Source organism: Thermobia domestica, chromosome 5, assembly GCF_964235325.1.
Source record: "Thermobia domestica chromosome 5, izTheDome1.hap1.1, whole genome shotgun sequence".
NCBI classification, from domain to species: domain Eukaryota; kingdom Metazoa; phylum Arthropoda; class Insecta; order Zygentoma; family Lepismatidae; genus Thermobia; species Thermobia domestica.
Window position 1 is genome coordinate 84,119,194 of NC_137458.1, and position 19,238 is coordinate 84,138,431.

Genomic DNA, 19,238 nt, shown 5'->3' on the forward strand with positions numbered 1-19,238 from the left:
TCTCAGGCAGCAAATATTTTGTATACGTAACGTTCGCCAAGAAGACGAGAGCGCGTTCGTGTGCATCTCCTGTTCTTCGTATTTCTCTCTCTATTCTCCTTATTTCTTTTATTTTCTGCTTTTGTTGTTGTCGTGGCGAAACTTCGCTGACGGTGTGGAGAAACGGAGAGAAAACCTAACGCACAAGAATAAGACACAACGACTTTGGAGACCAGTCACAAGTCCACACACAAGTCGTTGCGTTAACTCAGTTACAAGATGCGATTACCCCTTTTGAATCAAGGACTCAACTCGACAGAAAGCTCTCTCTATCTCTGAAGTTCCAGGCGAAACTAATGCAATCGTGTTGACACGCTGTTTTGTTTTCTTTTAGAATGATATGGCAAAATAAAATTCAATTTCTTTTATTTACGCTTGTGATAACTTTATTGTAGTTTAATTTTTGTGTGTTGTAGTTTCATGAACTATAATACAAAATTTAAGTAAAATAATAACCTTATAATATTAAGTGAAAAATTGTCATACAGTGCTCATCTCAGGTGAAAGAGTCTGTATGTATTGTGCAGTTAAAGAAAGCCGGTGTCTGACAGATGCGTCGGAAACAAATGCAATCACTGCAGTAATCGTTAACGTTGTTACTAGGCAACCAAGATCACTGACACGCTGTGGCCGTAGTTGAGTGCTGAATCATCTGCCAGTCCAAGTACTATTATTTTTGTTAATTGAAAATCATCCATAATAAATAATTCTGTCATAAAATTATGATTATAGAATTGTAACTTGTTAAACATTCTGGGCGGTATTCAGAGAGAACTCATTAATCAAGCGTTAGTCACGCAATTAGTTAGTGTCGTATTAGTTTTGTACTAGGAAGGGTGTAATTTTTGGTATTAGGAGTCTGCTTGGAATTCTAATAAGTTGATTTAGACATGATTAACTCATATAACCCCAATACATCGGATAAGAAAAATAAATGTGAGAACTACGAAAATCTAGACTTGCGCATGCGTAATCAGTAAAAATGAAAATACATGAAATATAATTCGAAATGTTTTCTTTGTGGTTTAACATCACATTGCATTCCAATTAACTTATTGATTTCTGAGGGGTGTATTTATGGTATGTGTTTAACATTACTGTTAAACCGTTCTGCTAATGTAGAGGGCTCGGCTCAATAGCCGCTTCATAAATAATTCACCTGATGAAGTAAAAGAAATGAAAGGAAAACAGACAGGTAATTAATTGCCTTTGTGTTATCATACTGTAAGTTTATTGTGGCTAAATCACGGCCAAACCAGGTTACCATCTGCTTTAAATTAATTAGTCACATGTAACTAACTTACTGAACTACTACGTGCTAATCAGAGATTCTGAATACACTTTTGATAGCCATGCGTTAGTCAAACCCTCAGTATGGCGCTAACATGAAAAGATTGTGTAAGGCCCTATAAGTTTTGCCACCAGAGCTGTTCTCTCTATTATTCAAGAGGCGTTGACTACAGTGCTTGCAACGCACCATGTCTTCTACCCAAAACTGCAACACACCAGCATTCCTTAATCGTGCATTACATCCCAGTGTATGAGAGTTTGTTGTGAATATCGTGTTCATGGTTCTGTAAGGATACATTTCCGTTGCCTCAATTCCCTTTCAGCATATAGAGAATAAAAGCTAAAATGACGATCTCATTTCTTATGACATCTACAGGGGGAACGTAGTGTTGGAAAAACATGTAACGCGAAAAAAAATAAATTAAAAGCTTAATATCTGAAAGTTTCTTTCAACGAATTTTCATTTTTTCTAAGATTAAAATTGTTCCTTCATTACTAAACTACAAGAATCCCTTGAGTTACAGATAGTTATTAGGTGAGGTGATGTGTGATCATTGCCACCTGGTCCCATTTTCGTTATTTTCGTTTTTTTGAGAATAAGCCGCTTAGCCACGAATGAGCTCTATATTATTAACAAATAAGCTGTTCACTGAATCTACGAAGACTTTGTTGTTCACTATACCCACATATCTATGGTACTTTGTTACAATTTCACTTCCATTCTCCATATAACTGGTTGACATTTGAAAGTTCCATTGTAATTTCTTTTTTATTTAAAAAAAAAAGCACCAAGAGCAAAAAATAAAAAAAAACTTCGTATTTGATGTAGAACATTCTCTACTCATGAGCATGTAAAGGGTCTGGGTATTAACACGGACAGCAACTAGTACCTGAACACATGTTACTGATAGTGCTGCATTCTGCTCACTTTATTCATTATAGCGTTTTCCATGTTGTTTCCTGCATTAACACACACACTGATTCTAAATACAAATTATCGATTAGGTGAGGGGTGGTATGAGTAATTTTCCCCCCACACCCCTATCTTTCCCGCCCTTTCTTGCAATTCTTGTGGAATCCGCTGTGATAAAATTGTTTCGTTTGGTGTGCATGTATCAAGTCAAGCATGCCTTATAACATTTGTTGAAGTCAGAAATTAATGGAATTCTTTATCTACACTTGCGTTGGTGTAATTTTACTTACATTTTACTACTTACTGTTAAACTTTTACGTTATATGGACCAGGAGTGTCCAACAAAAGGCACGCATACCATCATAATGATTTCACATGGTGGCCCGGGGGAAAAGTCTCCCGTAGCTACCAAATTTCCCTCGAGGCATTTCCCCGATCGGGCTCGACTCGGGTTACCAGTATTCTCGCACTACTCTTTTTACCCCTGTTTATTGGAAGTTATCTCCCTAGGGAATAGAGGACGAAATCTTCTGAAATTGTAACTCCGCACCATTACAATGACCGCACGGAGAAAAATGCATAATCCAGTCGGCATGTAAATGCTGTTTTTACCAGGTTACGCGCGTCACCACATTAAGTAATGTTTCATCAGTAGTACGACCTACACCACCGTCCAGCAAAAATTTTGTATTGTGGGACCACCATTTCAAATCTAGAATTAACGCCATACCCATCCCTACGGTAGTAACTTACGTATATAATGTTGTTACCACCTTCCTACGACTGTCCTTTCTTGGTTCTTTTTAAATCTGTGACTCCCTACATTACGAGAGTAATAGTTTTTAACACCAAATCAATCATGTGAATAAAATTATCCAATCACAGCGAGTCTAGTTCGACGCCGAACTCCAGACTTGGCATTGTGTTCCCACCTGCTGTACTTTTATACATGAAATTACATTACTTAAGGAGCCCACCCGCGTAAATACGATGTATCCACACGGAAATCCTAGTCCTATTTTTCTCAGTGCGGATTCTTGCTAAGTGGAATATACAAAGTTAGAAATGAAAGTAGATACGATAAAGAAAGAAAATTGTAATTCGAAAGTTCTTGAGTGGTGGCACAGTCAAGAATATTAACCACAAAAAGTGACAAAATTATAACAAGAGATGATCTAATAGTCCATTTATTTATAATGAAATAAGGTTTTCTTGCTTTCTTTTCATTTCTTCTTTAGACAGGGGTGTCCACAAGGGGGACTATGACGCAAACTGCGTCATTGAAATATTTGGGGAGGTTAAAAATATGTTTGAGGGGGTGTAAAAATTAATCGAAAAGTTTTTTTCATGGAAGAACACCTACGGATAGACAATTGAGGGGGATGCGTCATGGACATGAGAGGGGTGGGCACCACTGCTTTAGACACGGAAATAAAGCGAAGGATAGAAATGGAGAAAGAAACATTTAGGAGGTACGATGTTTAATAAAAGAATCATAAAAGTCTCGGATGAAGTATTGTACTATGGAGCAGAAACGTGGATATTACGCAAAAGCAAAAACAGGGGCCACGGTGGCTCAGTCATAAAGCGTTACCTCTTGAGCGTGGGTCCTTGTTTCGATCCCGGCCAAGTAAGTTTATAGTGAATATCATGACAACTAACCCATGTGAACAACATGGGTTTCTGAAGGTACTCCCGTTTCCTCCATCATCATCATTCATTTTCCTTAACCATACGTCTCGCTTAGCCTAACAAGTATAATCGAGGGGCGTTAAACTGAAAGATTTCATTTTCATTCCAAAAGCGAGAAAAATGATTAGGCTTTCGAAATAAGAGTATGAAGAAGAATGGGGAGACTTACCTACATGTATCGGAAAATGAATGAAATGTTAAAAATAATAAGGGAAAAAAACATATTTAGATTAATTAGAAAGAACAGAAAAACTGGCTGGACTTTGCTGAGAAGGAACGCCGATCCAAGGGCGCCGATTTCTCTGTAAATTTGGGGGGCCCAATCAGATGCAGAAGGCATATATGAGAATTTTAAGACAAATTGCATTCAAATTATGCCAAATATTGTATATTCTTAAATACAATAAGGGGGCCCACATCAACTTTGGGGGGCCCGACCCCTCGCACCCCCAGGACCGGCGCCCTTCACTACATCATGAGAGACATGCTACAAGGTACGGTGCCAGGAAACAACGAGGGAAGACGAATGAGCTGTAGTTGGTGGGCAGTAGGATTAAAACAGAAAAATTGTATGTGAAGACAAAGAGGTTGCCTGAACACTTTGATGCATGGAGATTTCTCAGTTTGCATCAAGCAACCTGCCAATTAATCCCAGAATATTATTATTATTATTATTAGTAGTAGTAGTAGTAGTAGTAGTAGTAGTAGTAGTAGTAGCAGTAGTAGTAGTAGTAGTAGTAGTAGCAGTAGTAGTAGTAGTAGTATGTATGTATGTATGTATACCTACTACAGGAACCGCGATGTCATTATTGTATTTCTCAATTTCGAAATGACACCCACATTAACATATTATAAATGCTAATAATCTTTCATAACATTCATACAAGACATTCAATTATTTATTTGTTTATTTATTAGAAGTTTTACGTCCCACAATTCGATCTTTTAAGCTAAAAGAGACGATGAGAAGTGAATGAAAGCGGTTAAATGAATTTCGAAAAAACAACGCATAACACCCAAACTGTTAACAAGATTCAAACCGGGAATTGACAAGCCATGTAATTGTCCCTCAGATAATTTAGTGTATTTACAAAACCTGTAGTTGACAGACAATTATTACGCTCTAAATTGAAATTGAACTTGAACTAACTAGTCAGTGCAACAAAGCATCAAATGCTAAAGAATTATTAAACCAGATTTAGAAAAATGTAAATATTTTATATATATATATATATATATATATATATATATATATATATATATATATATATATATATATATATTGAGTTTCAGTACTACACTTTAAGTTTAATATTTTAATAGTACAATGTAAATTTTGCATTATCGTTGATTTTCCATGGATATTACGCATGTATCCACCCTTTAATATATGACAGACGTCCTAACAAACTATTAAAGTTGTTTATTTTAAAGGTAAAAGAATCTGAATTCTTGTTCTAATCTTTGCGGAAGTAATAGGTTCGATTGACGGTGGCAGTTCATGTGGACCGGATCTCACATTACGCTAAGTCCAATTTTCATATGGACATAGTGCTGCGAAGGAAACTTTAGAAATCCTTCAACTTACTATTAGACTAAGATATGCAATCTTTAATCTAGTGCCTTTCCTTCCTATTGTGCATTCTGCTAACTTCATGTAAAAACAATCGCGAGCTACAACGAGTATCAGCAATTATACAGGGTGTTTCAAAACAACACCGACAACGTTTGGGTGGTGACTCCTGACACCAAGATAAGACCAACGCTATAGACCAAACTACAGAATTGAACTCCATATGGTTATATTTGAAACCAGCCGCCAGCTTAAACTACAGAATTGAACTACAGATTAAGGTACAGAATTTTGGCATTGTTTTGTATTTGAACAATGCCAAAATTAGTATTTTTTCTTTTAAAAAAATCATGTTTTTCTTATCATACTTGTTTGTGATATACAACGAAGTGTTTATTTTTATTATTTCACGTCTACGTAAAGCGTAAAATGAATTATTATTATTATTATTATTATTATTATTATTATTATTATTATTATTATTATTATTATTATTATTATTATTATTATTATTATTATATGTTTAATTGTTACTTTACTAGTATGTTAAAATTTAGCGTCTTTTTCAGCAACCTGACTATATAAGACGTGGATCTACAGTTTAAGGTAGAAAGCGATTAACGTTCTTCCACCCGGGATCAAACCAGGAATCATGTACACAAAAGGTGCGCGCACTAGACACTAGAGCAATTCTCTGTCCTTTTCCTAAAAAACACCACACAAAATTTATAAATTGGTATCCACGTGTAAATATGTGCAGCAGGCTGCTACTTAAGAAGTAAAATTTGTATAGCAGTCTGCTACGAAGAAGCAAAATCTGTGCAGCAGTCTTCTACGTAAGGAGGAAAATCTGTGCAGCAGCCTACTATGTAAAAAGAAAATCTATGCAGCAGTCTGCTACGTAAGAAGCAAACTCTAAACACAGGCATACTGATATACAAATGTGTATACATAATGATAGAAAAAAATTACCTGCGAATCGTCTTGTGAAAATATAGCGTCGAAAGCGAACATTTTAGGAGCAGCAACGCCGACACGTCGATCTTCAGGGGCGGAGGAGCCACCACAGGCCGCGGGGTCAAATAAGGTGACCTGTTTCTTCCGTTTGTCAAGGCTCAAGAACGATGATGAAGAGTCGCCCGCTGACCCGGATACTCTTAGCATCACTTTCACCTGCAAAAATAATAAACAAACAAATAATTAAAATCATCACAGTAACTACACAGTTAGTACACTGCACAAAACTTATTACCAATCAGTTTGTGATATTATGATAAATTGTAATCAAATTTATCGAATGAAGAATTGTATCGCAAAAGATAGAAACATGGATATCACAGTGAAAGAGAAAAAATCACAGTAAGTGTTCCCAGTGAAAGAGTGGAGAAAAATGGAAATATTAGCTGTTTGGAACGAAAATATATATATATATATATATATATATATATATATATATATATATATATATATATATATATATATATATATACACAAAAGCTAAGGTAGAGAACAACATCAGAAATATTTTAATGATCATAATAACAATAATAATAATTGAATCTTTTTAGTGTTGAAACAGCCAGAAGCCCATTATAACATTATGTATTACACATACATAACACATTGAATAAAGACGCAAGTTAAAAATAATTATCATGGAAATACACACATTCTGCTTGGATAAAATAATAACTACCTCGATGGCCTATAAAACCCGAAGGTTCAATGACGCGTTCACAAAAGCTCTCCATTGATTTCTGTCCTTAGCCAACTGGATTCAGCAAGAACCATCTTAATATTGTCCTCCTATCTGTGCCTAGGTCATCCTAATGGACGTTTTTCGATTTGACTTTCAGTTAAAACTTTGTAAGGGTTCCTACTTTCTTCCATTCTGGCTATAATAATAATAATAATAATAATAATAATAATAATAATAATAATAATAATAATAATAATAATAAACTAAGTGCAGCATGATTTGAGAAGAAATAAATTATTAATGTTGATGATTAGAGGAAAATTACGAGAACGCTTAAGTGGGTGCAAATTATGTCCGACGCGAGACACTAATCCTGGGTTGAAGTTTAAGGATTTAGCTTATATAGTAGACTTGTGTTTACATTTCTATTCAGGTAATGCGATTGAAGCATATTTATAATAGATTTTAAAGTTAGCTTACATATGCTGACTAGTATGGTTTTCTTTGAGTAAAAGGTTAATTTATTAATCCATCGGAGGTACATTAATTATGTGTGCTGCATTGGAGAATATTCAGTATTCTGTGCTGTAAAATACAATATATCGCACGAAACATGTGATGATACTGGAACTTTTTAGCGTAACTCAAGAACCCACTGGCTACAAAATTGAATGCAATTGTTCAAACATATCTACTACGTAATCCAACCGACTGAATACAGTGAGGTCACGAGTTACGAACTCCTCGGTTCGCGAACAAATCTGTTTACAAATGAATTTTGTGAAACATTTTTTTCTCTTGCCTTACGAACAACATTTCGGGATAGAAACTCACGCATAAGCATGTGCGCTCACTTTTTGATGCGCCCAATGGTGCTTTTACGGGTTTACCGTAAGCATTATTTGTCAGAGTGCTGTGTTCATAAACTACGTTTTATTCTTTGTTGCACTTTTTGTGCTTTTGCCCTCATACTATACTGATTAATTTAGTTAATTTGTCTTTTAAAAAAATGATTTTTTTAAAAAAAAAATTTTGTAATCATCATCACAGAAAACCACTTAATAATGGAAAATATGCATTACAATATCTTGTTTACGTGGTTAGAGTAGATTAATTGTATTTACATTAATTTCAATAGGAAAAATAATTTTAGTTTACAAACATTTTGATTTACAAACAGCATATGGAATGTATTAAGTTCGTCGCTCGGGGTTCCACTGTATTTTATCTTTCTCTTGGTATTAGCTGCCGAGCAGTTTTGTAAGACGGAAATAAGAAAAAGCTCAGCACTAAAAATAAATAAATAAATGAGATCATAAAACATAAACATATATATATATATATGCTGGTAATAGTAAAGGAAACATTTTTGTTCAAAGATATATTTAAAAACAAGAAAGCAAGAAATGAAAGCGCAAACAAAATATTTTCTCTTTTACAAATTTGCTAAATATTTGAGCTTTGTAAAGTAAAATTTATGACAATGGTTCGCGCAACTAACAATGTTTACTTTTCTAATGGTGTTGAGAAGTATGTGCTACCATAAAGCTCAACGCATACATAAAACTGGACGAGCCAGAAGGCACCATACAGCAGTACTCTTAACAAAATTCACACAACGGGGCGACCCTTTTTACACTTGTTTTATTTTTTTTTTCTGAAAATGATACAGTATTATGCAGGTTATTTGCCCATGTAAAACAAACTTATTCTGCATGAAAATCTTAGAGAAAGTATTGGGAGAACGAGTAACATGGAGAAACAGAGCCCATAACTGTTAGAATAAACACGGAAATACGGTACACGAAGAAATTACATTAGATGGAAGGTCACTTTTATCCTACGAAATAACACCTACAGACAACGCAATGGAGCCAAAAAAATAAGAAGAAACTAGTTATTTTTTCTTTTTGTTTTAGAATGAGAAAGGAAAGGAAAACATAATACTAGAAAGAACGAAACGTTAAAGGGGTAAACTTAGGGGGAGAAAAAATGCATGACCTGGCAACCGAATATCTCAGACTTAAGTACGACACAGAAACTACAACTCGGGCTTCCACGCGACATTCACAGCATCTCAAACAACATTTAGGAAGATTTTCAAAACCATTTTCCGAGTACTACGAAACTTCATACACTAAAAAAAGACAAAAAAAAAACGTTTTCTTAAAATAGTTTTGTCGTGTGTGTTATCTTTGTCAAATAATATACAATAATAGTATACAGTAAAGAAGAGTTTATGAGGTCACAGACAATAACTTTCCACTTCTGGGTTAATATCTCCTAAGTAAACTGAGGTTGAGAGAGGTTCTAAGATTGAAGTTGAGAGTTCATGAGGAAGCATGAGGTCATTGTTGAAAGGCAAGATTATGAATTTTTGAGGAGTGCTGAAGTGGCATAAGGTTATGGGAAAAACTGATTAAATCAGGTTGATTAAATGAAGGGTTTAGTGTAATAAGAGCTCACCCAAGAGTGATTAATTATCCTAATTAACACTTGTAGGCAAAAGAGATCTTCGCCGTGCTGATTTTAAAATGGCCTTTGAACTACCAAATAACAGTAAATTATTATTATTATTATTATTATTATTATTATTATTATTATTATTATTATTATTATTGAACGAAATTGTAATGTTACGTTCCATGGTTGTGCAATGTAGACAAAGAGTATAGATGATTAGTGAAACTGAATAATTATGAAAGAATTGATGGAATGACAATGTGGGAGAAGACTGACAAAACTCGTGGACACGATGCTGTCCACTATGAGCTCACAAGGTCAGAGATCGAATCAAGGACCCCACGAACCTAAGATAAATAGTCCCACTGAGCCATCGTGCTTTTTTCGTTGTTGCTATTATTATTAATACAACAGTCAGAGAAGAGAATTTTAAGGAGTCCTTCATCGACCTCGTCTTTTGTTGCTAAGTTATGTCAACATGAACGACAGCAAGGTTTGTCACTCGATTTTGTGACATATAATAGGCAAATAAGACCTCGTCTTTTGTTCCTACATACTGTCAACATGAAGGACAGTAAAGCTTGTTACTCAACCTTGTGATATACAAGGTGACCCACGAGGAAAGGGCAATATTTTGGGAAATGGTAGTATGAGTGATTCTAAGCAAAAAAGTTTATATGAACATAAGACCTAATCTGAACGATTTGAGAGCAACAGGTTGTGAACCATTTTTTACTTTATATTACGAATTGCACAGTTATTCTACAGAGGAGCCACATAGCGGATTTAAAAGGTGATGGAATGTTGTTTCCAACGCTATGTCATATGTAGCAGTGGTATCTTTGGAAGAGAAGTTATTGAGAGATATTTGGAATCACTGGAGTCATCCATTAAAAAAAAATAATAACCTTAACTTTCTCAAATTTCCGTCAATAGCTTCCCTTCCAAAGACAATACTGCCACATGCTGCATACCGTTGGAAAAATCATTCCATCACTTTTCAAATCCGCTATGTCTTGCGTCTGTAAAGTTGTTACAGGGTGAACAATACGCAACAAAGTAAAAAATGGTTCACAACCTGTAGCCCTCAAACCGTTGAGATTAAAATCTATGTTCATATGAACTTTTCTGCTTAGAATCACTTATACTACCATTCCCCAAAATATTGCCCCTTCCTCCTGGGACACCCTGTATAATAGGTAAACAGCAAATAATTCTCTAATCCCTTCAGAAGTGAGAAGGGGTGCTGAATTGAGCAATAGGTCAACAATAATATATTTGTAATATATTTTCTAAACTAGAAAATAACCTCTGAAAGCTATTTTTGATCAACACTCTGTACGTACAATACAATGCAATAAAGTATGGTGACTATGAATAAAATTGCATCATTGTTTCTTTTGCAGGAGTGACAAGCAGAAAAAAAAATATTTAAAATACTTAAATCAATTGACAAGTATAAAATAAGCATAGTAAGTATGTAACAGTTAATTAACAGATTTAAAAAAAAAGGTTTCTTATTAGCAATAACTCTCTCTCCTAAATACGGTTAAAACATGTTTAGATGTGGTATTACTTTATAGAATGCAGTCGACATGTCAGAAGTTAGGAAAACGCGTCTTGACTAAGACACTCAGATTTTCAGATTAAAAAACTGGCACATCCTCACATCCTATAAAAATTTACACTAAAAACCAGGATACCCTATGAAAATTTAGGGCATAGTCATACATTTGATTTATGCGTTGATAAATATCCGAATTAACTAAATATTAACCTAACGTGAGTGAATAATAAAATCCATATATTAAAATTGCACAAATAATATTAACATATGTTTTAGAGGAAAATCAGGATATTTCGAGTTTTAAACACGTTTCGGGGGGATAGTGGATGTAAATCTGAGACTGTCCTAGCTAAACCGGGAGTCTAAGAGCCTGTCATGGCCCAGGATGATGGGAGCCTCCTAAAATCGAATTGCTACTGCAGCATCTGATAACCAATGATAGCTAAACTAGAAATTTAGTACGGCAAATCCGTGCCTTTCATTAGAATACAATCTGGTTTCAATGTACCCTTATACAAATTCGTCAATTTCTTTACAAAATTGCAATATATATATATATAAGATAGATACTAATTTGAACAGCACATATTCTTTTATATGCTAATTTGAGAAGAGTGAGAACGTCGCTGCTGCCTCCGATGAAGCAAAAGCTTTACAATTTCACCACCGGCAGTAAACTTAATTGTTTCAGGGTTACAGTTCCCTCTTTATTACAGGAGACACTCTACTGTATATCTTAAAAACAATATACAGTTGCGTACGTAGTCCAGTCACAGCCAGACCAACTTCTGCAAAATTTTACCTCCAGAGCCAAGTAGATATTTAGACCAGTCTTTTCCTTTTCAAGATTTTCGTGGAAACCTTATCTACTAAAACAAAGTATTCACCTCAGGTCAAAATTACTGTTACAGCATGTTTTGCCAGGGCATAGGCTACAATAAAGTTGGGCTAAATACATGTGATTGTGTATCAAATCGTATACATATTGCGATAAAAAAAAAGATCGATGTTTATCAGAAATGATACACGAAGCCTGGTCCGAATATGTCATGTGTATCACCTGTGATACACATGGTGATGAATGTGGTACACACTTCATGCGGAAGTTTACTACTAAAATAAAATTAGAATTGAGGGTATATACGTGTTTGAAGTGCAGAATTTGTGGCTTTGAACAATATGATTCTTTAGCACAAGCGAAGGAAATATTATTAGGAAGTTCAGTAGTGTAAGACTGTCTCAAAATAGTTTTCACTAATTTCTCCACGTGTAAATACTTCATGGACAGTAATTTCATAAATGGATAAAAAATACTCAGAAAAACGTTTTGTACAAAAGAAAACACGAAAATGATACTGAAAAATTGTGTAGAGCTGAAGCGGTCTGTCTCTCCCAGGATCCGACGCATATATTCTTTATAAAATTAAGGATTGTTCAAACCAAGTGCATAATATAACTTCGTGATTCTTAGCTTTGCATTCGTTGAAGGATTGGATTTTTTTTTTAAGAGAAGCAGGAACAATACTGTTACCTCTATAACAATAGTATTATCCTTAAGGAGGTGTCATTAACAAAAAAAGAAGAAACTCAACACTGAGTTAAATTACAAATGAAATTTCTAGTGTAACATCCAATAGTTGTGCACCAGGGCTACGGGAGACATTAATAATGAATGAAATTATGGAATGGAGAAAGTGGGAGGAAACGAGAGAACCCCGAGGAAACTCACGCACGCAGTACTTTGACCTCATGCACCAGAGGTGAGCGCTCTATACTACTGCGCCACCACGTTCCTCTGGAATTAAAGTAGAGTTATGTATATGAATTTTCTATTATATATAATTGATATAGTGGGGTAATCTGCAAGTGTCGGAAAATTAGTCCAACCTTAGACAGTGTAGCCTCTTATTCGTTGGTCTGACCAGTTTGTATGATTAGATTTATTGCATCAACAAAAATAAAGAGAATTTTTTTACAGTGCAATTTCATTCCCATCCGAAAATGTGCGGTCCGCAAAAGGTAACGCCTTCTCTGGGGCCATGAGCATTCATTTATTGGTACTTTTATTGGGAGATGGGTAACAGGATTTATTTTTTATTGATATATTTATATGATTAGGCATACAGAAGAAAGTGACCGTATGTAATATATATGATGAAATGAAGTGCAGGTAACAGAACACAAGGGTAGATTATGTTAGTTGCAACCAGTGGCGTATTTAGGGGGGCTTCCGGGCTTAAGCCTCCCGAAATCTTACTTACTATAGTAAAGTATATGAAATATCTTGCAGGATTTTCACATTTTCAGGCAAAGCCCCCCCCCCCCCGAAAGTTAGCAAAGCCCTCCCCGAAACAAAATCGTAAATACGCCACTGGTTGCAACAGTTGTCTTCTGCTCTAAGGCTACTCAAAGCGATGGCCTGATCACGTTCATGGATAGTAAGAAGATGATATAATGGTGAATATGCGTAACGTGCTAGACCTGGAGTCTGGTATGAATTCATGAAGAATCGGAAGAACTAAGAATCATGTTAAGTAAATGAAGTTTCCTTTATTCTATATATATATATATATGACTATTTATATTATATCGTGTGTACTTGTACATGAAAGATACCTAATTTGTTGAGCACATTCGAAGAAAAGACCCGCACACCTTTTATGCTATGCTATAATCTTGGAATACTGCTCTACTCTAAGTTGCCAAATGTATTAAAAGAAACAAATAATGCACATTCAATACGATTGCGCTGCCGCCTCGAAACTCCTTAATGCTCTTAACTTCAAAGGAATATTGGAGGTGTTTCCTCCTTCTTAAGGTAATTATAATTCAGCGCATTAAAAGAGCTGCTTTTTATTGTTATTATTATTTCTCCTTCAACAGCTTTCCTCTTTTCAAATTCGCTAAGCTACCACTGAGTAAACCCTTTCCCAAGCAGAAAATTGTATTCATCCACGCACAATTGTGTTTCAAGTTCAGAGGACTTTTTTTTCTCTCTATCACTTTCTCTCTCGTCTTCTTTTTCTAATTCTTTGAAAAAGAAAAATTGAAGAAATTAGGAAGAAAAGTAAGTGGGAAAGTCTCCGGGAAGAAAGTCAGAACTAAGTTTCAACTTAAAAACAAAAGACTGTTCTTTTTTTCTCGTATCGAAAGCCTGAAGAACATAGTTATAACAACACAATACATTGACTTGTTGAGTTTCCAGAACACGTCGAAAAATGGTCGCCATGCCATTCACAAAAAGTTTTTATTTAGTTTCTCGTTTCTTCTTTCAAAAATTTTCGAATTGAATCAAGCCGTATTTCATCAAGGAAGAACACACAACTACCAGGGATAAAAAGACAGAATAAGTTGTTCGCAAGCTATTTTAAGTTTCGAGAAACCTCGCTCCCCGTTTGTTCTTTGCGTAATATCTTCAAGTTCGAAAATACTACTTCTATTTCGCTCTTCCCTGAAAGTTATCAAGAAAAGATCTGGCTTCACTTTGTGTTTGAAGCGAAGTTTTTATTGTTGTTATCATCATTTCTAAACCTCAAACCTAGAACGCTTGGAAATGATGAGCCTTAAATTTAATCTTAAATAATACCATTTATCTATCACCCTAACGCTTTAAAACCAAGTACACTGTAAGTAAAGACGTACCATGTACGCCCCCACCAAGTTAAGAAATATCAGAACTTTCCTTTATATTTCCTAAGTAATATTTGATTTGATTTTGAGTTTAACGTCCCTTTCAGCAACGAGGTTATATGAGATGGGACCTACTGATTAACCTGAATGCGAACCACATAAGATCCTATATTTCCTAAGTAATATTTACTGATCGATTACATTTAAAATAATTTAATCAAATTCAAGAAATGCGTCATCTCTCAAAATTTGTTCCCATAAACTGAAACCATCCTGTAATTATATAGCACTTAGGATTAGAATTATGACAAACAAAATGGAAAGTTATTTAAATAAAGAAATAGTGATCACTTTACTCAGTATTATTTTAACAGGTAATTTTAAAATATCGTAAGTTTTTATTAACCGACTATTAAAAAAAAAAAGAGCAAGTTCTCAATTCAACCCTTTTATATATATGTTGTGGGTATGTTCATACGTAATTTAGACATAAGTGGACCGATTTTATTTATTATTTATTTTTGTTTGAAAAAGTATATTTTCCCACTTGTTCTCTGTGGTGGGTGGGCGGTCGCCCTCTTTAAGGCCTTAAATATATATAGACCCACCTGTAAGTCCGTAGTTGTATAGTGATTGCTCGTTGAAAAAGCTACCTGCTTCGCACATAAAACCATACCCATTAGCGCGATGAACTAAGGTGCACCTCCTTGCTGCTGGAGGAATTCCCCCGCCTACCGATATCTCTAGTGTTGTTATCAAAGCATTAACGCAAGCTCACCTCCTCCTTTTAGTGCTGAAGCACCTCAAGGTATGACCACAACTTGGTTCAGTCAATTTCTATGAAGTCTTGTTTACCTCTCAACTTAATGTGCTGAATTACCACACAAATTGCCGGACCCAATAGCATGCGTTAGCCCCATTTCGGAGGTGAGACAGACATCTTCTCCCTTGGTACAACTTACAGAGACCAACTCGTTTCTGGAAGACCATGTTTACTTCCATGTTAATTGCTGAGGTACCACGTACACTCCCTGACCCAATCACACGTATTAATTGCCCATTTGGGAAATGGGACAACCCTCTCTTTCTCCGATGGGGCTTCGAGATCGCGACAGTTGAACATTTCCAGATTTGTTTTCTATCCTTTCCTTCTTGTTGTGTGTTACTAAATCTCTTAAGGTATAGTATATATTAGCAACGCCAACTGTTATTTGTAAGTTTTTGTTATTGAATTAATGGTGTAAGTTTACGCCTGATATGTTTCAAGAAGGTTGTTGGGCAGAAAGTGCGTGGAATTGCACACATACCGTTAGGTAGCGGTTCTTAATAAAAATAGTATGTGTATTGTTTAGATAGAAAGAGAATCTAGATCATGTTGAAATAATTATATGTATGGTTGAAGATTATTGAATATATATTAGTTACGGGCAGTTGTTATTGTATATCCGATTTAGATTACGGTGCAGTTTTACTATACGGATCCAAAGATTGTAAAATGTACGGAAAAATTTCGGAAAATCTTTCATTTGCCCATTTTATGTCGAGAACAGAACTCAACAAACCCCTGCGGGGCTTCTATTACCGTGCCTATTACTACTCCTACTCCTACTACTACTTATTCTATGGATCCGTATAGTAAAACTGCAAGCAGATTACTTCAGATAGTTCATATGAAAAAGTATATATCTACAAAAGGTATAGGATAAAAGTGATACTTGAAGTCTAGGTGTGTTAACGATTTTGGACAAGTCGTTAGTAAGATAGTGTAGATACACTTTTTTTTTTTTTCTTGGATTATCTACAAAGGTTAATGATCAGTGACATAAATATAAGTCGAAAAATACATATAATAATAATAATAATTTTTTTTAGAAAGTATAATATGCAGTTTGCAGTCCTATGTAAAGTAAAATGATTGCTATTAGAAGCAAGGATCTTGTAATAGCTTGAACTGAAAAGTATTTTAGAGCATTAAAATTTCACATTTTTCACAGTTTGAACATTTTATTTTCATAGTTTCTTATATGCTTATCATACTTCGTCTCTTTATTTAGAGTCCAGGTAATAGTGTATTAAGATTATATTATAGGTGTCATTTCTTACTTAATTTTCATTATTTGTGTTTTGATTGGGGTTGCATTTTTAACTCTTGTATTATTATTATTATTTTTTGGTTTCGCATAAACTTGAACAAATTGTATAATTAGATAATAGTAACGATTTCTTTCTTTTTAAGCTTTTCTCGAAACCGGTTAAATATTGTTTTCTTTAAAAGAAAACTTTTTTTATTTATTTGCTTTCCGAAATTTATTTTAGAAAAAAAAGTAGAATGGACCAATAAATAAATATAAAGCAAAAAGTAGATGAAAATAATTTTGAAATACATAGAATATTCTTGAATTTTCCTAAAGATGACCACAAAATAGCTGTATATTACATTGGCTGTTGTGCAACGAAGGGAGCAGACAATGAAAATAAGCGACGATTAAGAGGACAAGGGAGAGACTATACTTGAAACATTAAACACAAGCTGTCACATAACATTTGACCTCTCGCTTTCCCCTTCATATTACTCATACCTATAGATGCAGTGGAAAATTTTCTTAAAATACCAGGAGGGGGGTCAATAAGGTCATGTGTAAGGGCGTATAACCAGGAAACCAGATGCATTTAGTAGACACAATCAAGATTTAAGGAGCATCTCGCTGGAATACAGGGGTAGAACGTTCTCCCTTATTCCCCTGTAGGAAGTAGTAGTCCGCCGAAGCGGATAATGCTGAAATATCAGCCTCTAAGCATCATGGGAAAATTGCAAACGGAGAACAGGGGGGAAGAAAACGAATCATTAATAGCGTTCATAAATGTAATTATGATGGGGTTGGAAGCGAAATACGATCTTCCTATACTGATCTGCAAAGTGCAACCACCAAATCCTAAAAAAGGATGATGAGAGACAGACTAGGGTAAGGGAAATGGTGATTTGAAAATTCCTTCCGGTTGTTTTCGCACATTCCTGTAAACCTTTTATTTCCTTTTTCAATTGTGTCTGGGAGAAAAAGGTTAGGAAACAAATCTGTCGTGCACATAACACTTAACATGTTTTATTCCCGTGAATTATTTCTTCGCCCTGTTTAACAATTTCTTCCATTCTCCTAGGGTCCCCCAAGCAGTATACTTAGTAGACAGACGTAAGATAACAACGGTCACCATGGTTAGACATTAGTAATTATGAAGATAAAGTTGTAAAATATATTGGTCCAACGTAGTTCAAAATGCATCTTGGTCAGCCACAGATTTGCTGTCATTTATCCAATAGTTTCGTCGACCTCGTGCTCTCTTTTTATTTCTTTCGTAAGGATTGAACAATTCAGCTGGTTGGCAAACGCTCGGCAAAGCGGTCAAATCTAACACAGGGCCAACGTCAGCAATTGAATAGCCGCGCTTGCTACTGTTGGGTCTACCATCTGTGCAGCAATGGTTGAGATTCCACACAAAACTGATAAGCTCAAGTTACTTTTTTTAAAATTAAAGAGATTCTTTTAACTAACTTTTCGTGTGTCAAGGAGAGACAAAATCTCAAAAAGTATCTGATAGATCAGCATCAATTTTAGACAGGATCTAGAGGATCAAAAATTAGGAATAGAGCTTGTTGATGAAAGGAATGGATCAAGTTGATCCTGAAATATGGACAAATCAAGAAACGATTTTCCCACGTATGAGAGTAATTATGAGTTTATCCTTGGTTATAGAGTACCCGCAGTTCAGTTGATATTAGCGGGTTTATATAACGCTCAAGATGTAAAATACCAATCTCTCCGTGGAATACAACGCTAAAATGAAACGAAAATGGCTTTTCTTAAAGTGTACCTCATTTAATTTGAGGTAAAATGCTTTGAATGGGGAACAGAAGGTGAAGGAAAATGCAAAAATTCGAACTTCAATTTTCACTTTCTGTATACTGTGACAAGCCAAACTCTCTCATTCAAACGAGGTGTCTTTGGTGCGAGCGCTCCTGGGTTCGATTCTCAGTTAGAACACTCAGTCGAAAAAGAGTAAACACTTTTTAATGCCAGCCATCCCGAGTTGGATCTTCCTCATTCACACCAGGGAAATGCTGGTATGATATCTAACATACAGGTCCCAAGCATCTTCCTTCCCCAATCCTTTGTTCCTTCTCTTTCCTCGAATAGTGTGATCGTCAATGGACGTCACCACTCACATGTGACAGGTTAACATGGGCATAGGAAGTCCAGAAATCCAAGAGACACTACTACTCAGAAATAAGTACAAAGGAGGTCGATGTTCTGACCACATATCACTCAACGATCAAGTAATCGGCCGGATAAAGCCTTCGTACGATGTAAGATTATTA

At 35.2% G+C, this 19,238-nt stretch overlaps 1 protein-coding gene across 1 annotated transcript in view; it reads right to left on the reverse strand.

The window, feature by feature from the left end:
- Positions 1-19,238, reverse strand: part of LOC145685971 (uncharacterized) — a 1,426,958-nt gene that overhangs the window by 142,890 nt on the left and 1,264,830 nt on the right. Inside the window, 1 exon segment of the mRNA XM_081758763.1 lies at positions 6,480-6,680. Coding sequence (XP_081614889.1) covers positions 6,480-6,680 — 201 coding nt within the window.